Source organism: Echinops telfairi, unplaced genomic scaffold (assembly GCF_000313985.2).
Source record: "Echinops telfairi isolate 266 unplaced genomic scaffold, ASM31398v2 ScPeMD7_25;HRSCAF=90, whole genome shotgun sequence".
Classification (NCBI taxonomy): domain Eukaryota; kingdom Metazoa; phylum Chordata; class Mammalia; order Afrosoricida; family Tenrecidae; genus Echinops; species Echinops telfairi.
The window spans coordinates 16113181-16126183 of NW_022103922.1; the positions used below are offsets into that span (position 1 = coordinate 16113181).

At 43.7% G+C, this 13003-nt stretch overlaps 1 protein-coding gene across 1 annotated transcript in view; it reads left to right on the plus strand.

Annotated features, from left to right (window-relative positions):
- The window catches only part of CCDC171 (coiled-coil domain containing 171), a 303642-nt gene that overhangs the window by 12650 nt on the left and 277989 nt on the right, over window positions 1-13003 (plus strand). Inside the window, exons 6-7 of the mRNA XM_004706542.2 lie at window positions 3617-3807; window positions 6045-6176. Of these exons, the coding sequence (XP_004706599.1) occupies window positions 3617-3807; window positions 6045-6176 (323 nt within the window). The remainder of the gene's footprint in view (window positions 1-3616; window positions 3808-6044; window positions 6177-13003) is intronic.

Here is a 13003-nt window from a genome sequence, read left to right on the forward strand (position 1 = left end):
TGTTGACCTCCAAGTGTATAGTCATTTGCCACGTGTAGCAAGCAGCTAAGTTTGGCATATATTTGGGGGAGACAACTTGGGAAAAATCTGTTTTCCACACCAAAGGGGACTTTTGGCTCGCTGCTCTTCTTGGTGGGTCTGATGTCCTCCTTTCTCTGCTCACTACTCTCTCCTTTTAACTCTTGTAAAATAAAAGGCGATGTAGGCTACACTATAGGGAAACTCTTTACATGGGCTCAAGACTGTTGCATCCTACCCTAATCGCCTTATAATGGACTGGCCGATCATACTGTGTAGGTGATTCCATCATTACATAACTGCCAAACCACTGAGAATTATGGCCCAGCCAACCTGATGAGTATTTTGGGAGGATACATTTTCGTACCTCCCAAGCTTTATATCCTTGCTACTTTCACTCTATCATAGCATCCCCAAAGTTCAAATTTTATCCTGGAGCAAAATTCCTCTTCATGTGTTAATCTAGAATACATGCTACATGTTTCTAAAACACAGTGGTGGAACAGTCACAAGGTAGACATTTCTGTTGCAAACTGGAGAAATTGAAGAGAAAGAACAGATAACAGGTACCAAGGACTTAAAAATCCCAGCAGAACAATTTACATTAGCTCTCAAGGCCTGAAATCATGCTCTGTTCTCTGAGATCATTTGGATGATGGTCCTGTCCTCCAGACTCTGGGTGTTGGCTCTGGATTCTGGGTGGAGGCTGCTTGGCTCTGGGTTTTAGTTCTTCCAGGTTTACTGGGGTAGCAACTCTGCTTCGTGCCACTGTGTCTCACCATTGAATGGTCTCTGATCTCCTCACTTCCTTCTGAGTCCTCACCAGAATTACCTTTGATGTCTATAATCCTATCAATAGTCTCTTCAAGGTAACCTATTTTATTATTATGCACCTTAAAACCCTTCTAGGTTTTTTGCATTATCCAATTGCAGATTCAACACTAGATATCTGCTAGAGCAACACCCCACTCCTGGTACCACATTCTGTCTTAGTTGTATGGTGCTGCGATCACAGAAATATCGCAAGTGAATGACTTTATTTTAGTTTGTTATTTTAAGTAGATGGCTTTAACAAACAGAAATTTATTCTCTCCTGGTTTAGGGAGCCAAGAATGCCACAGTTAGAAGTCTGCATTCTGGGCATTCTAGTGGAAGGCTTTCTCTTTGTGTCAGATCCTAGAGTAGGAGAAAGGTACTCACTCCTGTTTAGCTTTGGTGGACCCAACCTTCCTTGGACATATCCCTGTATCTCTCTCCCACTTAAAAATATTTACCGAATATTATGCAGTTAGACATGTTTGTTTAGAAGATTAAAAGGACACCTTTGTACAAACAACCTGCCGATTAGACTACTCACTAGAGATAAGTGTTCTCAAAGTATTAGCACATTTCAGTTCCTGCCCACTAATTATCCCAATGGTTAGCAGCTAGTGTTGCAAACATTTATAAGTTTATTGCTTATGTGGGTTAGGGATTAAGGATGTATTAGCTGAAGGATTTCGCTTGGAGTTCTTCATCTGTCTTGGCACCAATCAGGTCCAAGGTCTAAGAGGATGTAGAGCAATTGAATGGCTTGTTGGTGGGAGTGTAAATTGGTCCAACCATTTTGGAATGAAACTCAATGCTATGAGTCAGTATTGACTCATAGTGACTCAGAAGACAGGGTAGAACTGCCCTGTGAGTTTCTGAGATTGGAACAGTTTATGGGAGTAGAAAGGCCGCTCTGTTTCTTGTGGACCGGGTGGTGGTTTCAAACTTCCGACCTTGCAGATTGCAGCCCAATGCCTACCACTACACCCCCTGGGCTCCTCCCTTTGAAATACAGCTTGGCAATTTCTTGTAAAATAAATACAAGTGGGCTTCTGAAATTCTGTGGAAAATTCCATTTTCCATGGACTTTTTGAAGCCCTTCTCTATGCATTTATTCTGTGCCCAAACAATTCCATGCTGGTATTTCCCCCAAGAGACGCAACAACAGCCAAGAATTTCATAGCAGTTCCATTTATGATGGTCTCAAATTGGAGGGGGGGAAAGAAACCCCTCCAATTTCATGCATATGAAAATGGAGAAATAGTTTGTGTTATATTCACAAAATGATATCATCCCCGGCAATAAAATGGAACCATAGAAATTTTACCCAGGAGAGGATGCCCTATAGAAGTACATTTTTATGAAGTTTTAGGACATGGAAAACTAATTTTGGTGGAAAAAAATTTAGAAAAGTGAACTTTCTGGGGTGGTTTGGCAATGAGTGTTGACTAGGAGACGTAATGACACAACTTTTCGGGTTGATGGAAGCCTCTTTTGGCAGGGGCTTGAGGTATATGGGGACTCCTGGAGGCACTGTGGATCAGGCATTGCACTGTGAACCACAACGTCAGTGGCCCAAACCCAGGAGCTGCTTTGTGCAAAGATGTGCTCTCTCAGGTACCATATAGGCTGGAATAGCTGTGAGTAGGTTTTGGTTTGAGGTACATGAGAATACGTGTACTTGGTAAATATCTGGAACTGTGTGTGTCTGTGAACCGTACACGTAGTATGTCTACATTTCACTGTATGTACATTTTACTCACCAAAGAGGTAAATCTATCTTGACATGGTGAATGATAGGCATACTGAATTACATAGGAGTGAAAGCTCTGAGGCTGGCAGCTTTCCTCGCAAAACATCAGAGAGTATTATAAGGCGGAAGGATGGATAGATGAAGTGATGGCCAGAATAGATGGGTGATGTGGGATAAAGGAAGAATAGCACAATGGTAACAGTTATAGAATCCAAGTGCTGGGTGTTTGCTGAAAAATACTTCAAACTTTCTGTGATTTTTAATATTTATATAATAAATTTTGGGATTGGAGTTAAAAAAACAAACTAATGGAGATACAGAATATTAAAGAAAAAAAAAAAGCCCCACAGTGACTGAGGGACTGAGAGAGGTGGCAAGAGAATTATTGGAAGAGAGGAAGCAAATTGGTGAGGGATAACGGAATTAACAGGCCTGAGACTGCAGACTCCTAAGCCGCTTGTGAGGAAAACTGACGGATGACTTGCTGGAAACGGGAAAGGGAGTGGCTGTGGAGGAAAGTTCAGTGAAAACTCGAGTGGCAGCCAGGTCTTAGTCCCCTTCCCACACGCACACTGCCGTGGGCCTGTGCCTGGTTCCTTAGTCTCAGTGTCACCAGACTGGCAAGAACAGGGGATCTCTGTCTTGGGGCAAACACGGGAAGGCAGCGAGCATACTGGATGCGGAACACTGGAAGCATTCCTGCCAGCTTGCTTTTTCCAGGAGCTTCCCCGAGAGCCAGCACCCAGGTGCCTTCATTCCACGTGGGCCCTTGAGAAGACTCTTAGGTGTCTGTCACACCCTGGAACAGCAAAGTCACCTTTGTCAGAAGAGAAATAATTGATTGTGGAATTATAGACTAGATTGGCCCAGTGACAGTGGGCTTTTCAAGGGTTACTGGGGTGGAGAGGGTAAATTTTCGGCCTGAGAGCGCACTGCCAACAGTGGGATCAGCTCCAGGGCCTCACTTTGTGGGCTTCTAGGGATTTGCCTCCTGGCTGTCAACATGGTGGTTTGTATCTTTTATGTTTTGACTAGCTCAGAATTCAGAACTTCAGGGAAAGGTCAACGAGATAGAGAAAGTCTTCCAGAATTCTCAGCAGAAGTGGAAAGAAGAGTGTAGAAGATTTGAACATGATTTGGAGGAAAGAGACAATATCATCCAAAATTGCAATAGAGAATATGATGTACTGATGAAGGAAAAAATCCTACTGGAGAACACGCTACAGGTAAAGTAGTCCTTGCAATGGGATTTCTCTGGGTGGTGTTTATGGAACCAAGTGGTTTAGACGTGGCCAGAAGTTACCCTTGGAAAGGAATGTGGCTGCTAGAAAACTAGAATGTCTGATTTCTGTTCTTTCTCTCGTTTTTAACCTTCATCTTTACCTTTCCTTCCTACCCCTCTCCTTAACAGGGATAATCTAACTGGCTGGCCTCTTTTATCCTATACTTTAGCAATGTGTAACATGTAGTTTCTTTTGCAAAAAAGCCAATTTGAGATGAAAAAAGATTTTGAAAAACTTTACCTGAGCATCTTATAGGAAGCAGTAAAGCCTGTAGTCCATTGGGTCCAGCAGTATGGAAATTTAGAATTATATATACAGGTAGTAGAATTCTGTCTGAATATGCAATACATATAGAAGAATACCTTGCATATCTGATACAAACTTTATGATCTATATAGAGCATATTCTACATAGCTATATGATGTGAAATATTTAATGACTGTTTACTAAAGTTATTCTGTGTTAGTTCTCCAGGTTTTTTCTTTTTACTCCCTAGAGTAAAAAAGAAATGATAATGTGGCTGAACGCTTCTGTTACTAGCTCCTTAGAAGAAGGATCTTAAATTGTGTATACTTAACTTTTTTTTTAAGTATTAGTTTTTATGATGGTAACAAATGTATAAATGGGCTTGACACAATGGATGGATGTATGGATTATGATAACAGTTGGACGAGCCCCAATAAAATTATTTAATTAAAAAAACCAAAACCAATGACCAAAAAAAACAAAAGATAAGAAAGCTATACATTTACCCCTGGTGCAAATAGCTTTGCTGAATATTCTGGAGATGTATTTTTACTGAACAAGTTGTTTTATTAGAGCGTTTACTAACTGTGGAAGTTTGGGCAAAGGGCTCCCAGCCAAAGGGATCTTAGCAGATCTTCTCTCCTCGCCTCTAGGTAGGGAGCTCTTGGCACTTAGTGGGTGCACATTGGGCTGCAAACCGCATGCTCAGCAGTTGGAAAGCACCAGTCACACTGTGGGAGGAAACAGGGCTCCCTCCTCTCAAGAGGAGCTGCAATCTTAAAAACCCACAGGGGCATTCCTACCCTGTCGGAGAGGCTCCCTCTGAGCCAGCATTGACTTAGTGGCAGTGAGTTGTTTTGGTTTTTTTAGAGCCTGTCCCTTGTTTACAACTGTGTCCTAGACCCTACGACATTGCCTGGGCACGCGTTTGGATGGAGGATGTTTACGGGAGGCCAGACTACCAGTCCCTGGGTAAAAGAGAGGGCCCTATTTTGCCCCCACCAAGTGGAATGTCTTGGCCCTTGCAGGGAAGATGCATGATGTTCACAGCATTTCTCAACCATCAGTCACTCTGCATCCTCATTTTTAACTTTCTGAGATTTCCTCATCCTGGCTTGTTGTGTATAATTCCCCCCTACTCCCCATTTGGATATACAAGGCGCTGCAAAAAAGCTTATGGAATAATTTCATAATCTTTTAACCCCAGTTTCCCAGGAACTTTTTGAATCTGCCTCATACATTGTTCCCGTTTGATGTATAAGGAATTAAAGGGATGATCCGCACAGTTTGTACACAGCCATGTCCCTAGAGATTGCCAAACTCACTGGAGCCATTTTGTCTCATTATCACTCAGTGCACTTGGTTCAAACTGGATCAGAATAGATGTCCGTGTATTATTTATCCCACCTCCCATTGCTAGAGACCCAGGGCGGTTGAATTGACTGTGACTCTCCAAACTCAGCCCATGGGGTCAGTGCTGATTCCTAGCACCCCCTGTGGGTTTCGGATACTGTAGCTGTTCTCGGGAGTAGAAAGTCCAGTCTGTCTCCCTCAGAGCTGCTGGTGGTTTCAAACTGCCGACCATACGGATCAGATTGCAGCCCAAGCCTAACTGCTATGTCTCCAGGCTTCCTACTCTGACTCCCAGTGACTATCTGGTTTTTCTGAGACTGTCAGTCTTTATGGAACAGACAGCTTCATCTTGCTATACACACCGCCACCCTACAAATTCATCTACATTAAACAGATAGCCATAGTTTCTTATTCCGATCTACATTCTGATGATCAAAGTTTCATTTGGATATTTTAACATGCAGAATTACAGTGAGGTTCAGCAGTCTGTGCAAGGAATGCTCTTTTATTCAAACGGGGGTAGAGGACGAAGGAAAAGCTTTGGTGACTGAATCATGAAGCAGGATTCTCTTCCTCCCCAGGAATCCTTGGAAACTCAACAGCAGGCGAAGGACGTCATAGAGTCTCAGGTCCGAGAGACAGCCCTGGAGGAGTTTCGATTACAAGCGGAACAATGGGAAGCAGAGAGAAGAGAGTTACAATTTATAGTTCAGGTATTTTTAGAGTAAGAATTAGGCTTTTTAAAGATGTCTTTTGAATACTTATTATGTTAAAGAGGACTTTGGCGGGATCATTGGCTGGCTCCCTCCTGGGGAACAGATTGTTAGCCTCTGCTGTCTGGCAGCCGAGTTTCATCCGTAGTCACCCTACAAGCTGGGCAGCTGCCACCGACCGACACCTTTAGTGTTAGGGTAGGGTACTACCTGGGTGATTTTGAGGAGACAGTATGTACATTTGGTATTGGAATATTCCGATGTGAAATGTGTGATGAATAAATCTTTTAATAAGGGAAATAAATGGAAAAATAGGATTTTGGAATATTCCAGGATTCTTTAATCCTGTAGTCTTGTGGTTTTTGAACTCATTTCATGGGGAGGTGCAGATTCTTAGTTCTCTCTATACCTCTCTCCCAGACTCACACACACTCTCGGGCTTCAAAGAGCCCAATCTGAAAATCAGTGACCACATGAAAGTTAGCCGCTTACTCAGATTGTCGGGGAAGGAGGACACCATAGAGCCCCCAAGGGTCACGTCAGTGTACTTGGATTATATGTAAGTTATTTTGAAGGAGACAGGATAACTTTAGTTGTTAATTATGTCATTGTGTACTAAAAAATATTTACAAACAGTTAATCCCCTTTAAGAGGAATAAATAATGGACTAACTGAAAAATTTTGGACACATTTCTTTCTCTTCTTCTGTGACTTATTTTGTGATACGTCAAATGATGTGTATGATATTTTTCTTTTTTCCACACAAAATGGACAAACTGGAAATTACCTATAGATATTAAAGGAAAGCATACGTTTTCACAAAAGTGAAAAAGAAAAGCCATCTAGAACCTATGCTTGTGGTAATTTTGTATTAGAGGGTCAGTTTTGCAAGACAGAAGCTGGCCAGAAATATAGAGACTGGCGGGCACCTTATTTCTTAACAAGGCACCCTGGTGGCGCACAGGGTTAGGTGTTGGGCTGCGAACCAGACTTAGGGGTTCAAGCCCCCACCTGCTCGGTGAGACAAAGAGAGTCTGGCTGCTCCCGTGAAGGTTTACAGTCTGAGAAAATCCTAGCGAGGGTCGCTGAGTCAGACGTGAGTGAATGCTGGCGGTAACAGGCGGGCACACTGACTTTGTCGCTTCGCTCCCTATGCATCATCAGACTACTGAGGAAAAGCACCCCTCTCCCAAATCTGTAGTCTTGGGGCTGCGGTACTCGTCTTTCGGACCCCCCACCCCCCCACCCCCACCCCCCGCTCTGGACATTCTGGAAGGACAGTTAATTAGGTCCCTTGGGGTTGATTCCAAACCACAGCAAGCCCATGCCACAGAGGAGAGCTGCGCCCCAGTGGGTTTTTTTTTTTTTTTCAAAGCTGTAATCTTTACAGAAGATTACATGTCTTTTCTACAGAGGAGTTGCTGGATGGGTTTGACCCCCTAACCTTTCAATTACAATTGAATGTCAGCCTCATGCTTAACCATTGCATAAAGATTGTCCTTGGCCCATCCCCTTACAGAAGGGTCTCGGGGAGGAGACGAGCCAGTCAGGGTACGATGTAGCAATGATGAAACATACAACTTTCCTCTCGTTCCTAAATGCTTCCTCCCCACCTACTATCATGATCCCAATTCTACCTGACAAGTCTGGCTAGACCAGATGGTGTACACTGGTACAGATAGGAACTGGAAACGCAGGGAATCCAGGGCGGATGATCCCTTCAGGACCAGTGGTGTGAGTGGCGATACTGGGAGGGTGGAGGTAGGGTAGGCTGGAAAGGGGGAACCGATTATAAGGATCTACATGTGACCTCCTCCCTGGGGGATGGACAACAGAAGAGTGGGTGAAGGGAGACGTCGAACAGGGCAAGATATGTGTATTAGTCTGGGTACTTTGGAGAAACAAATCCACAGTAACTCATGTATAAGAGAGAGTTTTATGCAAAGAAAATGTGCACCACGAAAACACCCCAACCCAATGCTGTCCAAGCCCACAAGTCCAACATTAACCCATACCCAACACCAGTCCACAAAGTCCTTCACCTCACAAAACAGAGGCAATAATGCTGACTGCAGGAGGAAAGCTGAGTCAGTGAACGTGTACGCATCTCAGCACTGGCAGGGGTTTCCACACGGCTGCTCCAGCACCCAGGGCTGCATCGGGATAGATCCATGCGGCTTCTCCTTGGGGATGTCTTGTAGGAAATCCATCTTGCAAGCTGAAGCAGGGAACTGCTAAGGCAGCTGCACCCGATGCAACATCACAAAACAAGAGACCCGAGAACTAGAAAGGCGAGGCTTCACCACCCATTTATCCCTCCGCCTTTCAACCAGCCCCACGTGATTATCGGCCAGGCTGGCACAATTAACTAACTCAATATGACAAAATAATAATTTATAAAGTATCAAGGGAGGGGAGAGCAGGGAGGGAGGGGAAAAATGAGCTGATGCCAGGGGCTTAGGTGGAGAGCAAATGTTTTGAGAATGATGAGGCAATGAATGTACAAATGTGCTTTATACAATTGATGTGTGTATGGATTGTGATAAGAGTTGTATGAGCCCCTAATAAAATGATTAAAAAAAAAGAATTGAAAAGAACCACATCCCTCCCCCCCAAAAAAATCGTCCTTGACCTTTTTTTAACCTGTGAGACCTTAGGAGAATCTAGGCATCTGTTTGTAATCTGTGTGGGTCATTGCTTCACTTGTCCTTCATTCATTCATTCATTCATTCCCCCAGTACTTACTAAGCCCCAGCTGTATGTCAGGAAGTGTGCTAGGCATGATGATGTCAGATGAAGAGAGGGATCCCGTCCCTTCAACCTAGTGGGGACACCAGCACGTGGACGAGAGAAAGTGTTCTGTAAGATGATAACAGTATGCACCCCATGATACGGGGCCATAAAAGAAACATTAACTTCCTGGGAGACTTGGAAGAAATGGTACAGAACAGATGACATTTGACCTGTTGCTGATAATTTTCTTAAAGGCTAGCTGCAACAAACAAGCAACCATAACTGAATGCAAACAGCAGCCTCGTCCTTCCTGAGCACTCTGGAAGCTGCGGGCCCCTCCCTCGCCAGGTGCCCGAAACTTGTAGAGTGCACTTCACTGTCTGGCTGATGTGATCTGAACCAGGTTCTTGGCCAGTCTTATAAACCCCCCATGAACTGTTTGCTGGACTTTATACTGTACAGTGTGAAAACAATGGACAAGCCTGTGCCAGTCTCTAATAAGAATTGGGGATCATTCTTATTAGATTTCCTGCTTTGCTGTTTTTGTAAGGAGAATGTTACTGTATTTTATAACTGAAATGTTCAAAACCTTTCCTGGGAATTCCTTGTCCTTTTTATTTTAACAAAGGCCAGTGGGATTCTCCCTCGTACAGAAAGTCTTTCCTTAAACAAGTGGAGGGATAGAGTAAAAAGTCGGTTTGCTCTATTGGCGGGCTTTAGGTTTCTATTTCTGTCCTGTAATTAGGAATTAGTATTGTATCGTTTTCTCTTTGTGTAAACCTCTAAGGCAGTGGTTCTCAACCTGTGGGTTGCGACCCCTTTGGGAGGGGGTCAAACAGCCCTTTCACAGGGGTTGCCTGATACATAACAATAACAAAATTAAGTTATGAAGTAGCAATGAAAATAATTTTATGGTTGGGAGGGGGTCACCACAGCATGAGGAACTGTATTAAAAGGTTGCGGTGTTAGGAAGGTTGAGAACCACTGCTCTAAGGAATTCAGTTTCACGAATGGGATCATCTTTAACTGACAAGGCTGGTGTATTTTCTTATGTAAGCTATAGAATCGGAACCCAAACCAAATCTTCATTTCACCCCCAGCCCCTTTCCTTCCCGGGGAGCACCGACTCGAGCGGCGTCCTGCAGCCCACAGGCCTCCTCGGTCTCAGGTGGTGTGTGTGTTTTCCTTTTTGAAACTTGTGTCCCTTTGACAAATGCATAAAACTCCATGTTTTTCTTTAGTGTTCTTTGAAATTTCGAAACAAATCAATGCCATGTCAATTTTAGGAGAAGGCATTTTTTGTTGGTCTTGAAAATGCCATCTATATGATTTTAGGTTTGATGGCTACTAAAAATTTAAAATGTGTTTTATTAATCTTTGAACATTTCTTTAGTTTTTTCCCTGGTTCTCATTACTCCTGCTGTAGAGTGTGCTTTTGGAGGGTGCTCGCCCGTCCCCCGCCTTTCTCCTGTAGGCAGGAGGGGACACGTAGTCTGCACCCACGCCATGGCAGTTGAGTTTGGTTTTTTAAAGGGTGGGACAGATGGGGCTTACACGTGGTTCCTACACCACCATGTCCCACCCTCTGTTGTCCCATTTCATTGGAATGCATAATTTAACATTTAAAAGTAGGATGGAAAACAAGAGTCTATACTTTTCCTATCTAATTTCCAAAGTTCTGTGGCTCAGTAAGGAAGAGAGTGTTGCCTTCTCCCCTGGTGGGCTAACCTTGGTGTGTGTATTGAATGACGAGGAACGAGGGAGTTCGTGGTGGTGAAGAGCCTAAGAAATGCGGGCAGTCCCTCACAGAAGGGCCTCACGGAAGGAAGGGATGGTATCATCCAGGGTGCAGTATAGCACTGATGAAACAGTTAACTACCCACTAGTTCTTTAATACTTCTTCCCCGACTATTATGATCTTAGTTTTAGTTCATTAATCCTGTTAGACTTGCATATGTTCATTTGTATAATTAAGAATGTTTGATACATGAATTCCAAGATAGATAAACCCTTCAAAAATAATCATGGCATAATGATTCGTTGAGGGTACAGAAAGGGGGGGGCAGGTATTTATACCTCCTGATGGCAATGATAGCTATATAACCCTGGAGGGGGATGAATGAACAGAATGGTAGGTGAACAGATATATTGTATGGTGTAAAATTCAGCACAAATAAACAAATAAATAAGTAATATTTAATTTAACAACGAGAGTTTCTGGGGGGTAGGCTGGGGGAGGGCAGGGATAAAGGGTAGCTGATATGAAAGAGTGCAAGAAGAAAAAAATGTTTTGAAAATGATGGTGGCTGCAATTGTACAATCATGCTTGATCTAATTGAACTATGGATTGTTATAATACCTCTAAGAGCTCCCAATAAAATGGGGAAAAAAGAAGTTTGCCTCCAGTGAGCGACCGAGCGAGAAGATGTTCTTTGTAGCGGTTTCCTGTGAAACAAACGCCTGTCGTGCTGGCTCCTTGTAGAAGCAGACGCCTAGAAAGGGGCTCTGGCCCTGATGCTGCCTGCTTTTCCGCACAGTAGATAGTTCAGTAATTCGTGTATACAGTTACTGTGTTCTACTCATCACAAACATGCCTGTAGTTTACATTTAAGTCAGAAAGAAAGAGCTCTCTTTCAATCACACTCCTTACCAAGGATATGGAAACCCCTACACAAGTCTTTGCCTAAATGATATCCTATCCCCGGTATTTTATGTCCACCTTTGGGTGTTAGTACATTTCCCTTTTAGTGTTTGCATGGACCGTGGATGTTCTAAATATATTTAAGTGATCCCTTGACCATCTCATTTCTCTGGAGTGCTTTGCTCCACTTGAAAGGATTCGCCGGCATGCCTCTCCTATTTTCGGGCAGTTACACTGTGATTCTGCTGGGTCAGTGCCTAGAAGTGTCATTGTGGGTCTGAAAGCTTATGGATTTACAGTTCGGGTAAACCCAAACCCACTGCCATTCCGACTCAGAGCGACCTGATAGGTACAGGGTAGAACCGCCCCTGTGGCTTTCCGTGGTTGTCACTTATGGGAGTATTGAAGACCTCATCTTTCTCCCATGGAGCTGCTGATGAGGCTTTGAACTGATGACCTTGTGGTTTGCAGCCCAACACGTAATCACTGTGCCACAGTTATGATAGGTTTTACAAAAAACTTTCAGTGTATGCTCTTTAGTAACAAACAGTATTTTTAATTGGAGAATTGTGCTAGCTTTGAAAGTTGAGAGGTAGCCTCCTGGGATAACTCTCCCAGGAGTTAAGTAAGGCCTGGCTGTGGCTATCTTGAGCTGTTTCGCGAGAGTTCTCTGACGGTGCTTGTGTAATTCAGAATTGGAGCCATATTTGGGACTCTGAGAAATGTTTACATGTGTACATATGAAGACTCACCCTTTGGGGCTGTCTCCAGAAGATGTACAAAGCAAGCTGGCTTATTTTCTAACAGCACAATTAACTTTTCTCTGACATTAAATGGCAACGCAGAAACAAGCCTTAAAAAAGATTTCAAGTCCAACCATGCCCTCTGGTGGAGAAAAGGAAAGAAGCACCTTCCATTTCCAGCATCTCCGATAGGGGTCTGGTTTTATTTTATTTACCACTGTGCACGCACACACCCCCTCGCAGTCTCTCGCCCACACACTTACTTTCATTTTATTTCCTGGAACCATGCCGTGTCAGCTTGCTTCAGCTTGCTTAGGAAATAGATTCTGTGCCAGGGTTTTGGGCAGTTCAATTTACTTGGGAGAAATCAAGTTACGGTAATCTCGATGTAAACTGCATGAAGTACGCTTGTAAGTCTGCATCTAGAGCTCTTGGGATTGGTGTGTGTGTGTGTGTGTGTGTGTGTGTGTGTGTGTGTTACAGCACACTGCAGACGTGGCTTACATCGACAAAACCATACATGTATGACACATTGAACTCATATGTACCCACCACCCAGACCACATTGACCTGTGTCATCCTGGCTCCAGCATTAAAACCAGAGACCTGACAGAGCCCGATGGCTGCTGGTCTCCCCGGGTCCTGCAGGTCTGTGGCTGCTGCGTGTCCAGATCGCATGAGGTGTTGGGAGGGGCAGGGGATGGGACTAG